Here is a 21,102-nt window from a genome sequence, read left to right as displayed (position 1 = left end):
TAAAATCCATGGAGAAGAAATAAAAACTTTGAGGTTCGCCGATGACATTGTAATTCTGTCAGAGACAACAAAGGACTTGGAAGAGCAGTTGAATGGAATGGATAGTGTGTTGAAAGGAGGGTATAAGATGACTATCAACAAAAGTAAAACGAGGATAATGGTACGTAGTCGAATTAAGTCGGGTGATGCTGAGGGAATTAGATTAGGAAATGAGACACTTAAAGTAGCAAAGGAATTTTGCTATTTGGGGAGCAAAATAACTGATGATGGTCGAAGTAGAAAAGATATAAAATGTAGAATGGCAATGGCAAGGAAAGCGTTTCTGAGGAAGAGAAATTTATTAACATCGAGTATAGATTTAAGTGTCAGGAAGTCTTTTCTGAAAGTATTTGTATGGAGTGTAGCCATGTATGGAAGTGAAACAGGGACGATAAATAATTTGGACAAGATGAGAGTAGAAGCTTTTGAAATGTGGTGCTACAGAAGAATGCTGAAGATTAAATGGGTAGATCACATAAGTAATGAGGAAGTATTGGGTAGGATAGGGGAGAAGAGAAGTTTGTGGCACAACTTGACTAGAAGAAGGGATTGGTTGGTAGGACATATGTTGAGGCATCAAGGGATCACCAATTTGGTATTGGAGTGCAGCGTGGAGGGTAAAAATCGTAGAGGGAGACGAAGAGATGAATACACCAAGCAGATTCTGAAGGATGTAGGTTGCAGTAGGCACTGGGAGATGAAGAAGCTTGCACAGGATAGAGTAGCATGGAGAGCTGCATCAAACCAGTCTCAGGACTGAAGACAACAACAACAACAACAACGGGTGGTTTTGGGTTGCAGACTTCGGAGCAGATTTCCTCCTCCGTCGTCACTACCGGAGTTAGAAAAACGTTCTGATCGAAGAGTGGCACAACATTCCACTGGAGACTATACAATCATTATATGCCAGCAATCCAAGAAGAATTGCAGGTGTATTACGGGCAAATGGGGGTCCTATTCCTTATTAATTAAAAATTCCCAAGTAAGTACAGGTGTTAGCATTATTTTGCCTATGCCCTGTACCTTGCTTAATTAAAAATGTAAACAAAAACATTAACAGTCATACTGTCAGGAAAGATCTACATCATTTTCGTCTGCCTATTACTCACATATGGCGTTCTGGATGTTGCGAAGTTTCTCATATTCACTTTAGTTACATAAAATGCCTGAGGTCTACACTAATGAAGTAAAATTCGAAGAGTTTCTCTCCATATTGCTCACTCCCTACCACAGACGTCTTTAATGTACTATATTTGTTGCTGTAACGTGGTAAAATGATCAGAAAGCCTTTTATTTTCTTAATGATGGTCTCGAATGAGTCCTTTGTGGGCACTTTTCGTAAGGCGATAATTCTTTCAATGTTGTTACGGCAGTCTTAAACATACTGTTCAAAAATACGCAGTATCGTTTGTTAGATAGCTAATGTCTGCTGGTACGCATTAGGTTCTTGCTGAGAGTCTGTGTACTTTCTGACCTCCCTGGGACATCTGTCAGCAGTGAGTCCTTCCCCTTAACTACTACAGTGTCAGGGAGAATAAAAGAATATCTGCTTATCTGTCTGAATTACGACACTACGATCCTCGTAGGAAGAACAGGGTAATTCATGACGTACCACTGAGTTGAGGTACCATAAATTAGAACAGTGAGAGAATACACTTTTTGTCAGAATGCGTGTACACTTTACATAACAAGACCAGCTCCTACACAATAGTTAAGCGTGGCGTCACTCTTTGTTTACCGGTTACGCTTACAAAGTTTCTAGCTGAATGTGCTGCGTGACTAGTCGAGTTTCGTGATTCTAGTGACTTTTAGGAACTGAGACCATACGACTTTGAATTAAATTTCAGAATAAGTAGCACCTACTGCTGTATTTTTTGGCAGTGTGAGAATTTTTAATCCGACCGCTACGTTTGGTAGTACTTAGTTGCCAAATTGAACACCAAGTCGTTTCAGTGTATCGAAAGCACCGAATCTGTAGCGTTGTTTCATGTGTGGTCTGCATGTGCCACCTAAAATTAGCACAAGACAACATCTTTCAAATAAATCTACTCCTTCCCTTTTTATATTTAACTTGACAATTCTTTATTACGAATAATACGTAAAATGTAATCGTAAGGCGAGTATACTTTTCATCGACATGTACAGCACATTACCATCAGCATTTCTGAGTTTGGCAGCTTACTCTTCCTCTCAGATTGATCTTTTGTTTAATCAGTGGCAGCTCTTCCTGTCTTTCTCGTAACAAATAATCAACTGTAGACCTACAGTTCATCAGGGGTTGATGCGGAGCTCCAGAATAGAATATTCGCTTGGTTTGATCTTAATAAAACATTTTTTGGTGTATTGACTGGAAAAAATTAGCTAAAGTAGTCTGTGTATTCAAATCACAATTAGAAAACCTAATGCGAGAATATCCAGTAGCTACACACATCATTTAGCATCACCTCGGTTCCGAGGGTTCCGGAACCTGTACAGAAAATTGGAATAGAGATCAACATAAACATCTCTTCCGCCCTTTTTATTCCTCATGAAAACCACACATTACATGTTGTATCACCATACAGCGAGACCTTCAGAGGTGGTGGTCCAGATTTCTGTACACACCGGTACCTCTAATACCTAATAACGTGTCCTCTTGCATTGATGCTTACCTATATTCGTCGTGGCTTACTATCCACAAGTTCATTAAGGTACTGTTGGTCCAGATTCTCCCACTCCTCAACGGCGATTCGGCGTAGATCGCTCAGAGTGGTTGCTGGGTCACGTCCATAAACAGCCCTTTTCAATCTATCCCATGCATGTTCGATAAGCTTCATATCTGGAGAACATGCTGGTCACTCTAGTCGAGCGATGTCGTTACCCTGAAGGAAGTCATTCACAAGATGTGCACGATGGGGGCGCGAATTGTCGTTCATGAAGACGAATGCACCGCCAATTTGCAGTCGGTACGGTTGCACTATCGGTCGAAGGATGGCATTAATGTATCGCACAGCCGTTACGGCGCCTTCCATGACCACCAGTGGCGTACTTCGGCCCCACATAATGTCATCCTAAAACAGCAGTGAACCTTCACCTTGCACCATTCTCTGGAATGTGTCTCTAAGGCGTTCAGCCGTACCGGATTGACTCCAAACACGTCTCCGACGATTGTCTGGTTGAAGGCATATGCGACGTTCATCGGTGAAGAGAACGTGATGCCAATCCTGAGATATCCATTCGACATGTTGTTGGGCCCAACTGTACCGCGCTGCATGGTGTCGGGGTTGCAAAGATGGACCTCGCCATGGACGACAGGAGTGAAGTTGCACATCATGCAGCCTATTGCGCACAGTTTGACTGGTAACACGACTTCCTGTGGCTGCACGAAAAGCATTATTCAACATGGTGGCGTTGCTCTCAGGGTTCCTCCGAGCCATAATCAGTAGGTGGTGGTCATCCACTGCAGTAGTAGCTCTTGCGCGGCCTGAGTGAGGCATGTTGTCGACAGTTCCTGTCTCTCTGTGTCTCCTCCATGTCCGAACAACTTCACTTTAGTTCACTCCGAGACGCCTGGACACTTCCCTTGTTGAGAGCCCTCCCTGGCACAACGTAACAATGCGGACGCGATCGAATTGCGGTATTCACCGTCTAGGCATGGTTGAACTACAGACAACACGAGCCGTGTACCTCTTTCCTGGTGGAATGACTGGAGTTGATCGGCTGTTGGACCCCCTCCGTCTAATAGGTGCTGTTCATGCATGGTTGTTTACATCTTTGGGCGGGTTTAGTGACATCTCTGAACAGTCAAAGAGACTGTATCTGTGACACAGTATCCACAATCAACGTCTATCTTTAGGCGTTCTGGGAACCGGGATGAGGGAAAACTTTTTGTGAAGTGTATATAAAAAATAATAAGAGTGTTAACGTTAATGGCCTAACACTTGCAAACTACTATCTATCCACTGAAAAAGTCTAGTAAATAGAACAATGTAAATCAATATAAACAAACAATAATAGTGGCAACATAAATTGCAAAACACTTTGCTAACGACTTTCTGTCCTTTCAGAAAGTCTAATAAACCCAACAACGTAAGTCATACGCTTGGAGGAAGTAGCTAATGAAACATGTTCAGTAATATATTCAGAAAGAAAGCAAATTGACTGTGAATGCATCTTTAGTAAAAGATATAGTTCAAACATACAGGGTGAAAAATATTGTTTTCCTGGAGAATGGGTGATTATGTCATATGCAAGCATATATAAATTACAATACAAGCAATCAGCGGAGGGATGATAATCACTGATCACTTGTAATACACAAAAAATATGAATTTGTCTACTGAGGCAGTCCATTATTATATACTAAATTGTTATGATCAAACAGATTTCCAAATACATTTTGCAATAGAAGTAGGTAATGAACTGCACTCAAAAACATTAGGAAAGGTAAAAAAATCTTAAGAGTGAATGAAACAAGCAATACTTCGAATAAAACTATTACAGACGGAAGGAGTGTAATGGAGTACGGAAAAGAAAAAAGTTTCAAAATGGGTAGGATAAAGAAATACAGTAAAAGGATGGCAGAATACTGGACAGAAAGTTAGAGAGAACGGAAAACATGAAGAAGAAGAAGAAGTGAAATAGGTATGTTGTGGAATGAGATTTTCACTGTGCAGCGGAGTGTGCGCTGATATGAAACTTCCCGGCAGATTAAAACTGTGTGCCGGACCGAGACTCGAACTCGGGACCTTCGCCTTTCGCGGGCAAGTGCTCAACCAACTGAGCTACCCAAGCACGACTCACGCCCCGTCCTCACAGCTTTTACTTCTGCTAGTACCTCGCCTCCTACCTACCTTCCAAGTTTCAGGTATGTGGTACTCAGACAGCCACAATGAGGAAAGAGTGAGAAGTACAAGGAGACCAGTTTGACTGTATTTTTCTACAATGTGTACAGTAGTGGACAATGTTGAGCGTGACTAATCTAATTCATTACATAAAATTTCACAATAAATGGAAACGAAAGATTAGTTATGACCACAAAATCAGTAGTGAAATGCAAATAAGCGTCCTAGTCAGTTTATGAGTATTCATTACATATGTGAGGCCATTATCTAGAGCTACTAAATCACTTAGTATAATTTATTAATTTTTCAATGCTCAGTTTTCTGAAAATAGTTGCGTTCCTTAACGTCATTAATACTGTCATGTTTATCCAAATGCCGTGTGTAAAGTTGCACATTAGCACCCTTCGTTTTTTAGTCCTCGTCCTGTTATGAAGATATTTCAAACACAAAGTGTGAGCAGTTATAAGGTAATGCCGCACTGTAGTACAAGGCACTATTCCTGATTCGTGTACATTGTTCATCGCTTGATGTGTGAGTGATAGCGCACATCGTTTGGATTAATATCCATGTCAATAAAGACATCTCAGCATACCTTCCCTAATACGAGGGTCACTCCAAAAGAAATGCACAATATTTTTGTAAAAATACAGTTTTCATTCTGCACGTGTGAAGGATTTACAGTGTGTAAATACATCCTTCCCGCTTGTTTTCAAACTTAGTTCAACCTGTTCCCGTGAGTGGCGTCATCACAGCATGTCTCCAAGATGGCTGCTACACTTGACGTTCGTCAGAAGCAACGTGATGTTATAGAATTCCTGACTCTGAAAACGAGACAGTGGGAAACATCCACAAGAAGATGAAAAAGGTGTATGGAGATGCTGCTGTCGATCGCAGTACAGTTACTCGGTGGGCGAGCAGGTTACGTGATGAAAGCCGGCACGGCAATGTTGGAGATTGTCCTTGCAGCGGCAGGCCTCGTACTGCACACACTCCAGACAAAGTGCAGAGAGTTAACGAATAGGTGACTACTGACAGACGCATCACAGTGAACGAATTGGCACGCTACGTTGGGACAGGGGAAGGAAGTATTTGCAGAATACTGAAAGTGTTGGCGTTTGTTCCAGGTGGGTTCCCAGGATGTTGACAGTGGCTCACAAAGAAACAAGAAAAACGGTATGCAGCGAACTTTTGGAACAGTACAAGAATGGTGGAGATGAATTTCTTGGAAGAATTGTGACGGGTGATGAAACATGGCTCCATCATTTTTCATCAGAGATGGAGAGGCAATCAATGGAGTGGCATCATGCAAATTCACCCAAGAAAAAAAATTCAAAATCACACCTTCTGCTGGAAAAGTTATGGCTACGGTGTTTTTCGATTCCGAAGTGGAACCACCATAAATTCTGATGCATATGTGACGACACTGAAGAAACGTGAAGCTCGACTGAGTCGTGTTCGACCACATCGGCAAAAGCAGGATGTTTTACTGTTGCACGACAATGCACGGCCACACGTCAGTCAAAAACCCATGGAAGCGATCACAAAACTCGGATGGACAACACTGAAACGCCTGCCTTACAGTCCTGACCTGGCTTCAAGTGACTATCATCTCTTTGGGAAACAGAAAGACTCTCTTCGTGGAAGAAGGTTTGAAGATGATGCACGCTGCCAAACAGTGGCTCCAGCAGGCTGGTCCAGAATTTTACCGCGCGGTTGTACAGCCGCTGGTTCCAAGATAGCGTAAGGCAGTTGAGAGGGATGGAAATGATGTGCAGAAATGAAAAAAATTGTTCCTAAAGGATGTATCTACAGACTGTAAAACTTTCAAACATGTAGAATAAAAGATGGATTTTATAAAAAATAGTGCGCATTTCTTTTGGAGTGACCCACGTACGTACAAGGAAGACGACTACATCTGTTGCTCAGGTACACTGGACAGCGGCTTCGACATCCGCTGTTAACTCGTTCGCCGCATCTAAATTTCTGATTATTGTCTATTAAGAATATCCTGCTTACGTTTGGCTCTCGACTGCAGCGACCTGATTATATCGATGTTTATGTGCCGTAGTTTTCTTCGATTCACCTCTTAGATCAGAAATAATGTCCTTTATGGGGCGATTTTTAGTTTCTGGCAAAAATAGTAGTATATACACGTTGCTAAGTATGCAGGAGACGGCATAAAACCAGTAACATCCGTAGGGCTGCAGCCAGACGACCAGCACGACATAGAGTTTCAAAACCGCCGTTGTGGCAACAGTCTGCAGGGCGAGTCCGACAGAAATGGCGACGGGTAGCGCGTCCGGAGAGAAGAGTTCGTTCAGAATTACGAAGAGCAGAGACCCGATGCCGATGGCGCCGAGCACGAGCGAGAAGGACATGACAGAGGCGGGCAGCCACCAGACGGGGTCCACGTCGTAGCCGCTGGCTTGGGCGAAGAAGTATCCGCCGAGGGCTGTGAGGCAAGCAGCCATGCCGGCGTTGGTGGCCAAGAGGAGAGGCCGCCTTCCGGCTCGGTCCACCAGCGCCGAAGACAGGAAGGTCGCTGCGAACTGGAGGGTCGCCACCACGACGGCGGACCAGGCGGCGGAGCCTCCGTTGCCCGTCGACGACAGCATCTCGACCACGTAGTTGAGGATGGTCATGCCGCCACTCAGCTGCTGGTTGAGGATGAGCACGACGAGCGCGATTAAGCCGCGGCGGGCAGCGCGATCTTTGAAGAACTCTGGTATGGACAGCCGCTTGTGCCCCTTTTCTACCGTCCCCGAACTCAGTGTGGACTGTAGGGCCTTGAGCTCTGCGTCGACGTCGTGGCCGGCGGCACGGAACCAGCGCAGCGACGCTGCTGCTTCTTCGCTTCTGCCTTTGGAGAGCAGGTACTGAGGAGACTCTGGCAGGAAGAAGAAGGAGCACAAGTAGAGTGCTGGGAGGACTACGGCGCCGGCGCACACGATCCGATAGGGAGCCACGGCGCCGACGATGTAGGCGACCAGCACCCCTGCGTTGAACATCAGGGCAAAGAAGGTGCCGAGCGACCCTCGCACGTGTTCCTGGGCTGCCTCGGAAATGTACGTGGTGGACACCACAGGCGAACAGCCTGCGCCGAACCCGGTGAGCACTCGTCCCAGTAGCAGCACTGGAAAGGACGGGGCAAACATGACGGTGAGGCCGGCCAGAATGTCGAAGGCGCCAAGCAGGTAACCGGCCAGCTTGTAGCCCCAGCGTCGGCTGACGGCGCTGGAAACTGCTGGGCCCGGCATCGAGGCCATGACCATCAGCGAAGCCACCCAGGATGACTCGTCCCTGGTCAGCGGCCGGTCCAGCGGGTTCACGCTCGGCTCCGTCGTGTTGCTCTCCAGCACGGGGAGAGAGACAGCACTCCATCCGACAATGTATCCAGTGTTCATGGCCACGACGTTCGCTGGAAGAAGCAGATGTCTGTATTTAGTATTACAAAACTGTTGTAATAAGCACTGAAGATAGCACAGTACACTTCAAATGGTTCAGTTGGCTCTGAGCACTATGGGACTTAACATCTGAGGTCATCTGTCCCCTAGAACTTAGAACTACTTACACCTAACTAACCTAAGGACATCACACACATCCAGGCAGGATGTCGCGCGTATCGGTAGCGCGGTTCCAGACTGAAGCGCCTAGAACCGCTCGGCCACACCAGCTGACGCACAGTTCACAACATACTATTCACTCTAAAACTACATTTCAAAAACACCTCAATCTCTAATTAAGTAATCTAGGATCGTTTGACGATTTCAAAATGGAATAATGCGCGCTAAAAACAGGACACAGAGCCAGTGCATCGAATCGAAAGTCAACCGGCGCTCGGAAAACTGTCTGAACTCCCGAGAACTGCTTATCAGTTTACAGGCAAGCCCTCGTCGTTCATTACTATAACGTGCCCAAACGCTGAACATGCCACACAAGCAACAATTATTTGTAAATTCTCCGTGAAGAGCTTCTGCCGATTGGCCGCCTTGCTCGTCTGATCTGATCGTGCCAGACTTTGACCTACGGGGTTATTTACAGGCAACAATGTACAACGACCGCGCGAAAAAAAAAAAAGGTTCAAATTGCTCTGAGCACTATGAGACTAAACATCTGAGGTCATCAGTCCTCTAGAACTTAGAACTACTTAAACCTAACTAACCTAAAGACATCACATACATCCATGCCCGAGGCAGGATTCCAACCTGCGTCTGTAGCAGTTGGGGGGTTCTGCACTGAAGTGCCTAGAACCGCTCGTCCACGCCGGCCGGCTTCTCACGAAAAGCTTACAACAGTTAAAAGATCGAATTCACGATGAAATTTCCAGAGTTCCTCCTGCAGTTACCAAATATGTGTTCAAAAACTGAGTGAAACGCCTTGAGTACATGAATACAAAAAAAAAATGTTCAAATGTGTGTGAAATCTTATGGGACTTAACTGATAAGGTCATCAGTCCCTAAGCTTACACACAACCTAAATTATCCTAAGGACAAACACCCACACCCATGCCCAAGGGAGGACTCGAACCTCTGCTGGGATCAGCCGCACAGTCCATGACTGCAGCGCCTAGACCGCTCGGCTAATCCCGCGCGGCTACATGAATACCAGGTGTAGAAGTTTAAAACCGGAATTTCCATACAGATAGTGCTAGCTGTCAGTGTAGGGCCCACGAGACCGCGTCTGCAACGCCATCTGCTTCCTGTAACGGCTGACGACGAATGTCAACACACTAGGGATGGGGGATCTGCTCCTGAACTGATTCATAGAGTTGAATCTTTCAAAGGAGTGAACAATCAGTGATTCAGAAAAAAAACGGCAGCTCCAAACGTTTCCCACAGCAGAGAGAGAGAGTCGGAGCAGATCAGCAGGGCCTCTGCTGGTGAGAGCACACTGCACGCCACACAACACAGCCAGCGCCGGCCTCTGCCCTGCTTCTGCTTTGGCTGCCTGCATTGTGCAGTGCCCCATTGGATTTCGTGTTTCACATATGCCGTGCCGTCTCTGTGCTTCCTCTGCCGCGTGGAGTCTCTGGCGCACCTTAATTAGCATCGCACTCGGTCGTTTCAGTCGCACGACCTGCCCTCTGGGCAGTTGATGCGAGCAGCAGGACAGAGAGCCTCCTAGTGGAGAACATAAGAACTACTTGCAAAAACCTGCTCGCAAGAGAACGGACGATTTGTCTCGGAGCGGGTGACTGGTGACCGGTCACCGCTCCCCCCACCCTCGGAACTCGCCCGCTCAACGCTCACCCCACCGTTCTCGGCTCTAGCCAGAGCGTTGAGCAAAGAAACTCAGGTGTCACTCTGGTCTCTGCGGTCTTAGCTCACGCAGTAATACAGCTCACGGCTCGACCTGCTTGACTCGGAGCCTCTACATCGGACTTCGTCTCTACTGGATATTGTTCTTCGTAGTAATACCGGTATGTATATTACATAATTATGTTATGTATATGTCATTTGTTTTTATTTTATTTTTATTTGTTTAAACTGATAAGATTAGGTTCCTGACGACTCCTCTTACTATAGGATTTTTTATTATGGACACTCGAATTTATGCTTTAATTACTAGCGAACCGATAAATGCATTGCAAAATGTGATACACCAATATTTTCCTTGTTTTATTCTGTGTAAGGCTATATGCAGCACTTTGGTCTTACAGTCAAATTTATATATTTTTTTCTTATTGCAGTGCGGATTTTGTGATTTTAGGCGTCTTCAGAAAGCTACATCAGTTCCCTGTGAGCGTATCTTCTCAAAAGCAGGACAAATATGCAATGACAGAAGGAACAGACTCACTTCGAGTAAAACTGAACAAATTTTATTTATAAACCAGAACACTGATTAGTTTTTCCTATAACATATACTCACTGTTTGTGTCGACTATGCATACTAAAATATATTACAGCTTTTGTATGTTACTTTTTATGCAATTAAAGTTTGTTTACATAATATGAATCAGTCTTAGTTTCAAAATTTCCCTACCTGATAAAAATACTTAGAATTTTATAGTAATATTTTTATTTTTTCCACCAGATGAAATGTATAACTTTTCAATCTCAAAGTGACTCAGGATGTAATATAAACCTATCACTGATTTTTTCCTTCATTGCAGACTGCAGTCATACTGTACTTTATGAATGAAAATGCAACAATTTGATTAAGTTTCATTATTACTTCATTTCACACTATCACTATTTAGATGTAGATGTTTGTTTTGCGGGACACTCAAAAGTGTCGTTATCAGCATGCTGTTTTAGCTTTGTAGCCATTATCACGTGCAAAGGTGAAATATTTATTATATATCTGACATGTCTGAATGATTGTTGTCACAATATTACAAACATTCAGACATGTCAGATATTTTATGACTATTTCACCTTTGACCATGATAATGGCTACAAAGCAAAAACCACAATAGTGCAAAATAAGTCAATAATCAAAAACTTCGTCATATCATGGAAATTTTAATAAACAATACAAAATTCTTACTCATTATCTGTGTTACTTCAAAATAGGATCAAATAAGACCAAAATACAGGTATAGTACTGGAATAAACCAAGTTTAAAGGGCAATGTGCCTTCCATTTATTTTCTATTGTGAATGAGTGGTGAGTCATGAAAAAGAGCTAGTTCATTTCAGGGAGTGAACAGTTCTGATCCGATCTCTGAAAAGAACAGTTTTGCCCATCTCTACAACACACAGTAACCCAAGTTCCATACATCGGTATCTGTTTGAAACCCTCAAACATGTCGAGTTTTGTGCCTGCAAACAAAGATGTGCGGACAACATTCGTTTTTGTTATCATTTGAAGAAAACTGCTGTAGAATCGCATTGGATGCTTGTCGAAGCTTTCAGCGGACATACTCTTGGGAAAACACCATGTTTCGAATGGTTCAAAAAACTCAAAAGTGGTGATTTTGACGTGGGAAACGACGAGCGCGGGGAACCACCGAAATAGTTCGAAGACAACGAATTGCATGCCTTATTGTATGAAGACGATACTCATACTCAACAGGAACTCGCGGAACAATTGAATGTGGCGCAGAAAGCCTTTTCGGTTGAAAGCTATGGGAGAGCTGCAGAAAGTGGGAAACTGGGTATCGCATGAACCATATGAAAGACAGCAAACAAATCGAAAGACCACTTGTGAAATGCTGCTCGCCAGATACAAAAGAAAGTGGTTTCTCCGTCTAATAGTGACAGGTGATGATAATGGATATATTTTGAGAATCCCAAGCGTCGTAAATCATGGGTGAATCCAGGCAAACCATCGACATCCACTGCAAGACCAAATCACTTTGGAAAGAAAAGAATGCTCTGTTTTTGGTGGGATCAGAAGGCTGTCATGCATTATGAGCTGCTGAAACCTGGTGATACCGTGAACACTGATCGCTACCAACAGAAAATGATCGATTTAAATCGAGCATTACTTGAAAAACGACCGGAATATGGAAAAAGGCAACGCAAAGTAATTTTGCTCCATGATAACGTCCCATCACACACAGCAAACGGGGTCAGTCAAACGATCGAGGCGTTCAGTTGGGAAATACTAGGGCATGCGGCTGATTCTTCGGACTTGTCTCCGTCCGATTATCATCTATTTCCAACATTGGGACACGCTCTCGCTGAACAACGCTTCAGTTCGTATGATGATGTACGAAAATGGTTCGCTTCCAAAGAAGAACTTTTTTGGCGTGGAATTCATAGCCTGCCGGAGAGGTGGGAGAAATGTATAACTACCAATGGTGATTTTTTGAATAAAATATTGTTTATCAGTTTCAAGCAGCTGACGTGTAATTATTGCAACCGAATTTCGATTTCATACCTCTACACCTGATAAATGTCCTAATTTGTGTGTAAAATGTTCAACACTGTTTCGTGATTAGAATGCGTGTTATTCAAATTTAAAATCGTCATTGTGAAACACAGGTCGTTGACACATAAGATCAATTTTGTCAGGAGTTGTAATTGCTAATGCACTGTGTCCAAAATGTACAAAGTTACTAATAATAACTTTTATGGCTCAACAAATCAAATTCTGCAGGAGTTATTTCATCATACAAAATGGTAGCGTCAGCAATAGCAGTGTGATACCTTTCATCAGATATAGCAGTGATACATATTTCTGCCGATGTAAGCCATTACACAACATCATTATTCCACTTGAACGCAATATGTGAGGAATACACGAATACACCGTAAGAGGCGTTATTTTAGTTCCCTTGGAATTTAAGGGAAAAGATTAATGAATGCGGGTTAGAGCCGAGGTTCTCACCAGACCAGTGGTAATGTGCCAAGTGAATGAATAGAACACGTGCAACTAGGTCTCGCGCTGTGAGGGTTTCGTAAAAACTTAATCATTTATACTACTGGTCAAAAATTTTCGCTCATCGATGATAAAATCTGTATACTTCGTACTTATGTACAAACACGTCACACAAACGAAATAGAGCAACAAAATTATTATTAGGTACAAGACAAAATGGTTTAGATTTTAACCTCTTTAAATAATACATCATTTACCATGAGAAAAACTCCACAAACTCTTGGCATTCTGCAGATTTTGTAACGTTTCTCCAGTTATTGCAGTCCAACATATCTGCAATTTACTCCATAGATCTTCAACATTAGATTACCTCAGTTTTCTGACCTCCCTTTCAATTTAGTCCCATAAGAGTTCAATGGGATTTAAGGCAGGTGGCTTACATGCCCAAATCATATTCTTCAGTTCCCCACATATCTCTTTTCTATTGACATATCCTATGCACAATTCAGAATCATGTTTGGGATCATTGTAGTGCTGCAGAAGAAACCCACGACTAATACGTCTCTAGCCAACTGGAACTACATTGTTGATCAGTGTCCTGTGATATCCTTCCTTTTTTAATGTTCCATTAACTGTCGCGATATCACAGACTTTATCACTCGCAAAACATCCCTGCACCATGACCGACCTTCCTGTATGCTTCACCGCAGGCGTCACACATTGACTCTTCATACGTTGTCCACGAAGTCGACGAACAAACAATCGACGATGACTTCCAGATACTTCAAGCTTCAATTCGTCCGTGAATAACACCTTGGACCATTGCTCCACGCTTCAGTATTTACGTTGCTTTGCCCACTGCCATCGTTTCATATCATTTTGTTTGCGCAATAGAAGTATTTGGACCCCTGCAACCTACATAAACCTTGTTCACAGAGGCGACGTTGCAAAGGTGAGACAGAGATTGGAGCTCCTCACATACTATATACTTCCCCGTGAATTTTAGGAGTGTCGAATCCTCTGTCGTTTACTCCATACAGCACATGAACTAATCTGCCTTCTATCCTAGCAGATTACGTTAGAAATTCCATGAGGTTGATCGTAGATGACGCTGTTGTTTAGATGAGAGGCAGTAAAGCCCAAAAATTGTAGCTAAATGCTAGATGTCCTGAAAAGGACGGACGCTTGGTGCAGGGATGGGCAGTTCACTCTCAACATAAAACGTAGCAGAAAACTCATTATTATAGAGTCCGCCAGAAAAATGTATACACCCTTTGTCAGGCTCTATCGAGATATCGATATTGTCGTTCGATTTGACTTATAAGTGTGTTGTAGGATGGTCTTTGGTTCAATAGATGTTAGTACTTTCACCTCGTGACTTGGAAAACAAGATGGCTGGAGGATGCTTGACATTGGAGCAACGAAAATGTATTGTGAAGTTGTTTTTCAACTTTTGATAATGCCGTTGAAGTGCAACGTCAGTGAAGGCGGGAGTTTGAAACAGAACCGCAAATCCGCCTGACAATTAAAAGAATCATTGACAAGTTTCAATTGCATGGAACGATTTGTGATATTCACAAAGGGCTGGCCGCGATGGCCGAGTGGTTCTAGGCGCTTCAGTCCGGAACCGCGCGACTGCTACAGTCGAAGGTTCGAATCCTGCCTCGGGCATGGATGTGTGTGATGTCGTTAGGTTAGTTAGGTTTAAGTAGTTCTAAGTTCTAGGGTACTGATGACATCAGATGTTAAGTCCCATAATGCTCAGAGCCATTTGAACCATTCACAAAGGAAGATCAGGAAGATAGCGTACAGCTATGAGTCCTGCTTCGTCGGCTCTCGTGTTGTAAACGTTTGTTAACTCGCTACAGGAATTTGCTACGCAATGTGCACGTGAAGTGTGGGTTAGCAGTACAAGTGTACGAAGAAATCTGAAAGCTGCAAAGTGGAAAGTTTACATTCCACAACTACTGCGCTCGATTAATGATGACGATCCTGATCACCGAACGCAATTTTTCGAACGGTATCAGCAAATGGTAACTGATGAAGAACAATTTGTGACGAAGGTAGTGTGGAGTGACGAGGCACAATTTAAACTTGATGCAACCGCGAATCGGCATTCCAGTGAGTACTGGGCACCGGAAAATCTTCTTGTTAATGTGGATAAAGCGGTCAATCTAGTAGGTGTTCAAGTGTGGTATGGACTATCATCTAGGGGCTATAAGGACCTTTTTTCTTTGATGCTACTGTCACTGGAGAAGTGTACCTGGAAATGTTACACACATCAATTTTCCAGGTATACGTGAGCTTTATGGAGCTGATGAAGAGGCCTTCTACAAACAGGACGGGGCGCCACAACACTACCAGCTAGCGTAAGAGCTTTCGTGGTTGACAATTTTCCGGGGCATTGGATTGAGTTCCATCCACGGTCGCCAGATCTAATTCCTATGGACTTTTACTTGTGGGGAACTGTGAAAGATAACGTTTATCGACGTATGCCACGCACCTTGGAGGAACTTCGTCAGGAGATTACAGCGACATGTGCACCGATCTCCACTGTAACATTGACTGACGCAGTTGCGGCGACCGCTCGTCGTTCAGTTATGTTTATTGCCGCCAACGGTGAACATGTTGAACATTTAAAGTAACCATGTGCTAAACTGAAGGATGTACAACATGTGTGATCAATTATTAAATGTAAAATAAACACATGAGTAATACTTTTCGTTCGTTAAAGTGTGTATACATTTTCCTGACGGACTCTCTATAATGACGCGGTTGCAGAACAATCAGTGGAAGCAGTCACGTTCATAAAATATCTAGGACTATTTGCAATTTAAAGTGGAACGACCACGGGAAACAAATGGCAACTGTAGCATATGCCGGACTTAGAATCATTAGAAAACTGCTGAGCAAGGGTGCCAATACCCGAGGGCAAGGCAAGCCTCGTCAAACTGCCCCTCAAGGAAAGGAAAGTATTTAGTGTAGTCAGGTGTTTTTCTATCAAGAAAAGTAGGGCAGAACTGGAACTTTTTATGGCTGTTCACAAGTCACCATTCGCCTTCCAAAATATTAAAAATACTCCACCCTTCCAGGTCTAGCCCTCCCCCCATTGCCCCTCCCCCCCTACGAACTACCCCCCTCACCCCATACGAACTACCACATGGAGCACTTGCTCCTCACGAAGTCCAGTCCATCCACAAAGGAGATTGAATATTTCTCGTCAGTCGTGGAACCGTACCAATAGTATTGATAATGAAAAGAGAGAAGACCGAAAGAAGAGCTGCGCGTTTCGTTACAGTTTCATTTAACAAGGGCGAAAGCGAGACGGAGATTCTCAGCCGAGTCCAGTGGCTCTCGCTGCGAGAGAGGCGTTTTGCATCACGGTGTGGTCAACTGTACGTTCCTAGAAGAGGCAAACAATGTACTAATTCCTCTTGTATACAAGGGTAAGTCAAATATTATCCGCAGTTTAGTTATATTTTTGTTTATGTTTGTAGTACTGTCGTTTTACATTGATGACGCGTGCTTTGTTTATTTGTTGTTACACCTTTGCAATTTTCAAGGAGCTAGGGTAGTTTCGCTATCGCTGCCGTGCTGTTAACCATGGCTGCTCCGCTGTTTATTTGCACCATAGAAGAGCGACGTTCAGTGATCCGTTTTTTGTGGTCGGGAGGCGTATCAGGGGGCCGAAATTAATCGAAGACTTCCGGTACAGTACCCGTACTGTACTGAAAGTCTTCGATGAATTTCGGTCCCTGATACGTGTTTTGCCACAACGGAGTGTCTACGAATGGATTGAAAAATTCCGAAACAGTCGCACAAGTTTTACGCACGATGAAGGACCCGGAAGACCGTTTACCGCCACAAATGAAGACACCCCTGAGCGTTCACGTGAAATGATTCTCTTAGACAGACGATTAACTCTTGACGAATTGGCACATCTCTGCAAATTAGTCACGGTTCTGCCTACGATATCATCCACAACAGACTTGGGTTTCATGAAGTTTGTGCAAGATGGGTCCCAAAACAACTCACACAGTAGCATAAACAAACGCGCTTGGACATCTGCAAAAAACGTTTGGATCGCTATGGTAACAAAGGGGACAACTTCTTAGGCAGGATCATTACTTGTGACGAAACATGGATCCATCATTACGAGCCGGTGAGTAAACGGCAGAGTATGGAATGGGAACATCCAAATTGGTCTTGCAAGAAAGAGTTCAAGACCCAACCGTCTGCAGGAAAACTGATGTTTACGGTTTTTTGGGAAGCACAAAGTCCAGTATTGGAACATTATGGGGAAAGGGGCACAACAATAAACAGTGTATGTTACAGTGAGATGCTTACTGCCAGTCTAAAGACTGCAGTTCGAAGAAAACGCCGAGGATTGCTGTCAAAAGGTGTTGTGTTGTTGCACGACAATGCCCATCGCGCGGTGTTCCTATGTACAAGTCATTGAAGGCAATATACATTGACCTTGCTGGGCAATTCAATAAGCAGCAGCTTATTGGTGGACCGAATGTCGTCTGTGGACTGAGAATGCAGTTCACTTGTGATGTTTCTGCTGTGTTTGGAGGCAGTACATGGCTGACCTTGGCTGCTGTATGGGGGAATGATGCAGATTATGGTGGCCCTGAAGCTTTCCCTGATCCAAAAATTTTGGCTTGGAAGACTTGGAGTATAGCTGAGAGTACAGGTCTACTAGCGAAGGTTTCCTATGGTACTTTGGTGTCAGGCAAGCCTTTTAATTTGTCTACAAGAAGAAAGAAGAAGCTGAATGCAGACGACTACCTGTTTATATGTAGTTTGGCACATTACTGTCTACGGTGTACATTATAGCTCACCAGTAAGAAACTGCCGCAATAAAGCCCACATCCAAAGGCAAGGTAGTCAATGAAGCAATGTCCTTAAGTCTGAAAGCATATTTAATACTGACACCAACATCCATCTACATCAGAACTGCCAAGAGAGGGTGTGCAGCTATTTATACAAACATCGAATATTCCAGTATGCAAATAAGTATCCAAATATCGAATATAAAACATTATACAAACACTACTAAAGTAAGATATTTTAAATAATCTTCGAGAAATGATAAATACTAAATAACCGCTTCTGGTCAGGTTTTGAACGGGCGACCTACAACAGGCCAGCGATTGAAGCTAACCGCTACGCCACACGGCATGCATCTACATCTACATCTACATCCATACTCCGCAAGGCACCCAACGGTGTGTGGCGGAGGGCACTTTACTTGCCACTGTCATTACCTCCCTTTCCTGTTCCAGTCGCGTGTGGTTCGCGGGAAGAACGACTGTCTGAAAGCCTCCGTGCGCGCTCTAATCTCTCTAATTTTACATTCGTGATCTCCTCGGGAGGTATAAGTAGGGGGAAGCAATATACTCGATACCTCATCCAGAAACGCATCCTCTCGAAACCTGGCGAGCAAGCTACACCGCGATGCAGAGCGCCTCTCTTGCAGAGTCTGCCACTTGAGTTTATTAAACATCTCCGTAACGCTATCACGGTTACCAAATAACCCTGTGACGAAACGCGCCGCTCTTCTTTGGATCTTCTCTATCTCCTCCGTCAACCCGATCTGGTACGGATCCCACACTGATGAGCAATACTCAAGTATAGGTCGAACGAGTGTTTTGTAAGCCACCACCTTTGTTGCTGGACTACATTTTCTAAGCACTCTCCCAATGAATCTCAACCTGGTACCCGCCTTACCAACAATTAATTTTATATGATCATTCCACTTCAAATCGTTCCGCACGCATACTCCCAGATATTTTACAGAAGTAACTGCTACCAGTGTTTGTTCCGCTATCATATAATCATACAATAAAGGATCCTTCTTTCTATGTATTCGCAATACATTACATTTGTCTATGTTAAGGGACAGTTGCCACTCCCTGCACCAAGTGCCTATCCGCTGCAGATCTTCCTGCATTTCGCTACAATTTTCTAATGCTGCAACTTCTCTGTATACTACAGCATCATCCGCGAAAAGCCGCATGGAACTTCCGACACTATCTACTAGGTCATTTATATATATTGTGAAAAGCAATGGTCCCATAACACTCCCCTGTGGCACGCCAGAGGTTACCTTAACGTCTGTAGACGTCTCTCCATTGATAACAACATGCTGTGTTCTGTTTGCTAAAAACTCTTCAATCCAGCCACACAGCTGGTCTGATATTCCGTAGGCTCTTACTTTGTTTATCAGGCGACAGTGCGGAACTGTATCGAACGCCTTCCGGAAGTCAAGAAAAATAGCATCTACCTGGGAGCCTGTATCTAATATTTTCTGGGTCTCATGAACAAATAACGCGAGTTGGGTCTCACACGATCGCTGTTTCCGGAATCCATGTTGATTCCTACATAGTAGATTCTGGGTTTCCAAAAACGACATGATACTCGAGCAAAAAACATGTTCTAAAATTCTACAACAGATCGACGTCAGAGATATAGGTCTATAGTTTTGCGCATCTGCTCGACGACCCTTCTTGAAGACTGGGACTACCTGTGCTCTTTTCCAATCATTTGGAACCCTCCGTTCCTCTAGAGACGGCCGACCAAACGACGAAGGATACGATACTGCTCAAAGCAGCCCTCTAGCACCTTTTCCGGTAGCCCCATTTTCTGCACTTACTGCACAGGTCTAAAAACCCATACCAAGTCTTCCAGACTATATCCCACTTTATGGTTCTTGGTGTTATAGCGCCCTTGGTCTTACGCCCGGATGCCCAGGATGCACCGCAGCACTTGCCGCTGCTTCCTCCCTTGCTTCCTCCCCCCCCCCCCCCCCCCCCCCCCCCACATTTCAGAAGTTCTCACTGGAGTCGGGAGTCGACTATAGGACTCTTTAGCTAGACCTTGCCAGTGATCCTCTGTATAGTGGCACTGACGGATCCTTGAGCTCTAGCCGTGTTGTTACATCCTCTTCACTGTGATGAACACCAAAGGTAGCCCCTCCCGTCGAAGCTTCGCGATCATCGAGTGGGCTTCAGCATCCTTGAATCTCCCATCGTCGATCCGCACCTCTGAACTGTAACAGGGCTTCATACGGAGGACATCGACCACTTCTCGGGGCTTTTGTCATCTTTGTGGACACAATTCTCGACTTCATATATGACGGCCGACCAAACGACGAAGGATACGAAACTGCTCAAAGCAGCCCTCTAGCACCTTTTCTGGTAGTCCCATTTTCTGCACTTACTGCACAGGTCTAAAAACCCATACCAAGTCTTCCAGACTATATCCCACTTTATGGTTCTTGGTGTTATAGCGCCCTTGGTCTTACGCCCGGATGCCCAGGATCCATATGCTAGCCAGCAGCCTACTTTCTTCAGATCTGCTCGTGAGGTTTCGCAAAGTCATCCTGAGCATCGTCCAATTAAAACATGAACAGTGTACTTATTGTCGTTCCGGTTTTGCAACTGTGGAGCGAGAAGAGGGCTGGTGTGAAGTGTGTGTTGTATGCAGATGTATGCCAGCCTCTCTGTTCGACATCAACGTACATATCTGCCGATGTCTCATTAAAACATTCTGTGGATGGTAGGCATCCAGTGAGTAACTTCGCAGCCTTCGACTGGAAAACTTTTGCACCCTCAGAGATTAACACAGGACCGCTCTGTCTTTCCAAATGATGTCTTCCTCAAGGAACTCTGCAATTTCCAGAGTTTTGGCAGCCAGTACAGATTTGGTGACAGCATTGCTGGTGAGACAATCGGTGCAGACTGTTATCCATCGATTCGCATTTATCGACTTCCCAAGCTGTCTATTCCATTTCGATGCAAAGGTGCTGCTGCACGTGGAGAAGACTTTCTTTACGGTGGCTTATTTAGTGTCCAACAGTAGAGACATGGCCACTGATACCTCCTGCATATTCATGAAACGCAAATGAACAAATGTTGGTGTGTCTTGGAAATACCTTAGGATAGGTGGCTGTAGATGAGCTGGAATGA

The 21,102-nt window shown here is 44.2% G+C and overlaps 1 protein-coding gene across 1 annotated transcript in view; it reads right to left on the bottom strand.

Moving 5' to 3' along the window:
• Positions 1-6,737: 6,737 nt before the first annotated feature.
• The window catches only part of LOC126195231 (facilitated trehalose transporter Tret1-2 homolog), a 60,421-nt gene continuing 46,056 nt past the window's right edge, over positions 6,738-21,102 (bottom strand). The window contains exon 2 of the mRNA XM_049933756.1: positions 6,738-8,280. Coding sequence (XP_049789713.1) covers positions 6,875-8,280 — 1,406 coding nt within the window. The 3' untranslated portion in view covers positions 6,738-6,874. The remainder of the gene's footprint in view (positions 8,281-21,102) is intronic.

This window comes from Schistocerca nitens, chromosome 7, assembly GCF_023898315.1.
Source record: "Schistocerca nitens isolate TAMUIC-IGC-003100 chromosome 7, iqSchNite1.1, whole genome shotgun sequence".
Classification (NCBI taxonomy): domain Eukaryota; kingdom Metazoa; phylum Arthropoda; class Insecta; order Orthoptera; family Acrididae; genus Schistocerca; species Schistocerca nitens.
This window is presented reverse-complemented; position numbering and strand designations above follow the sequence as displayed.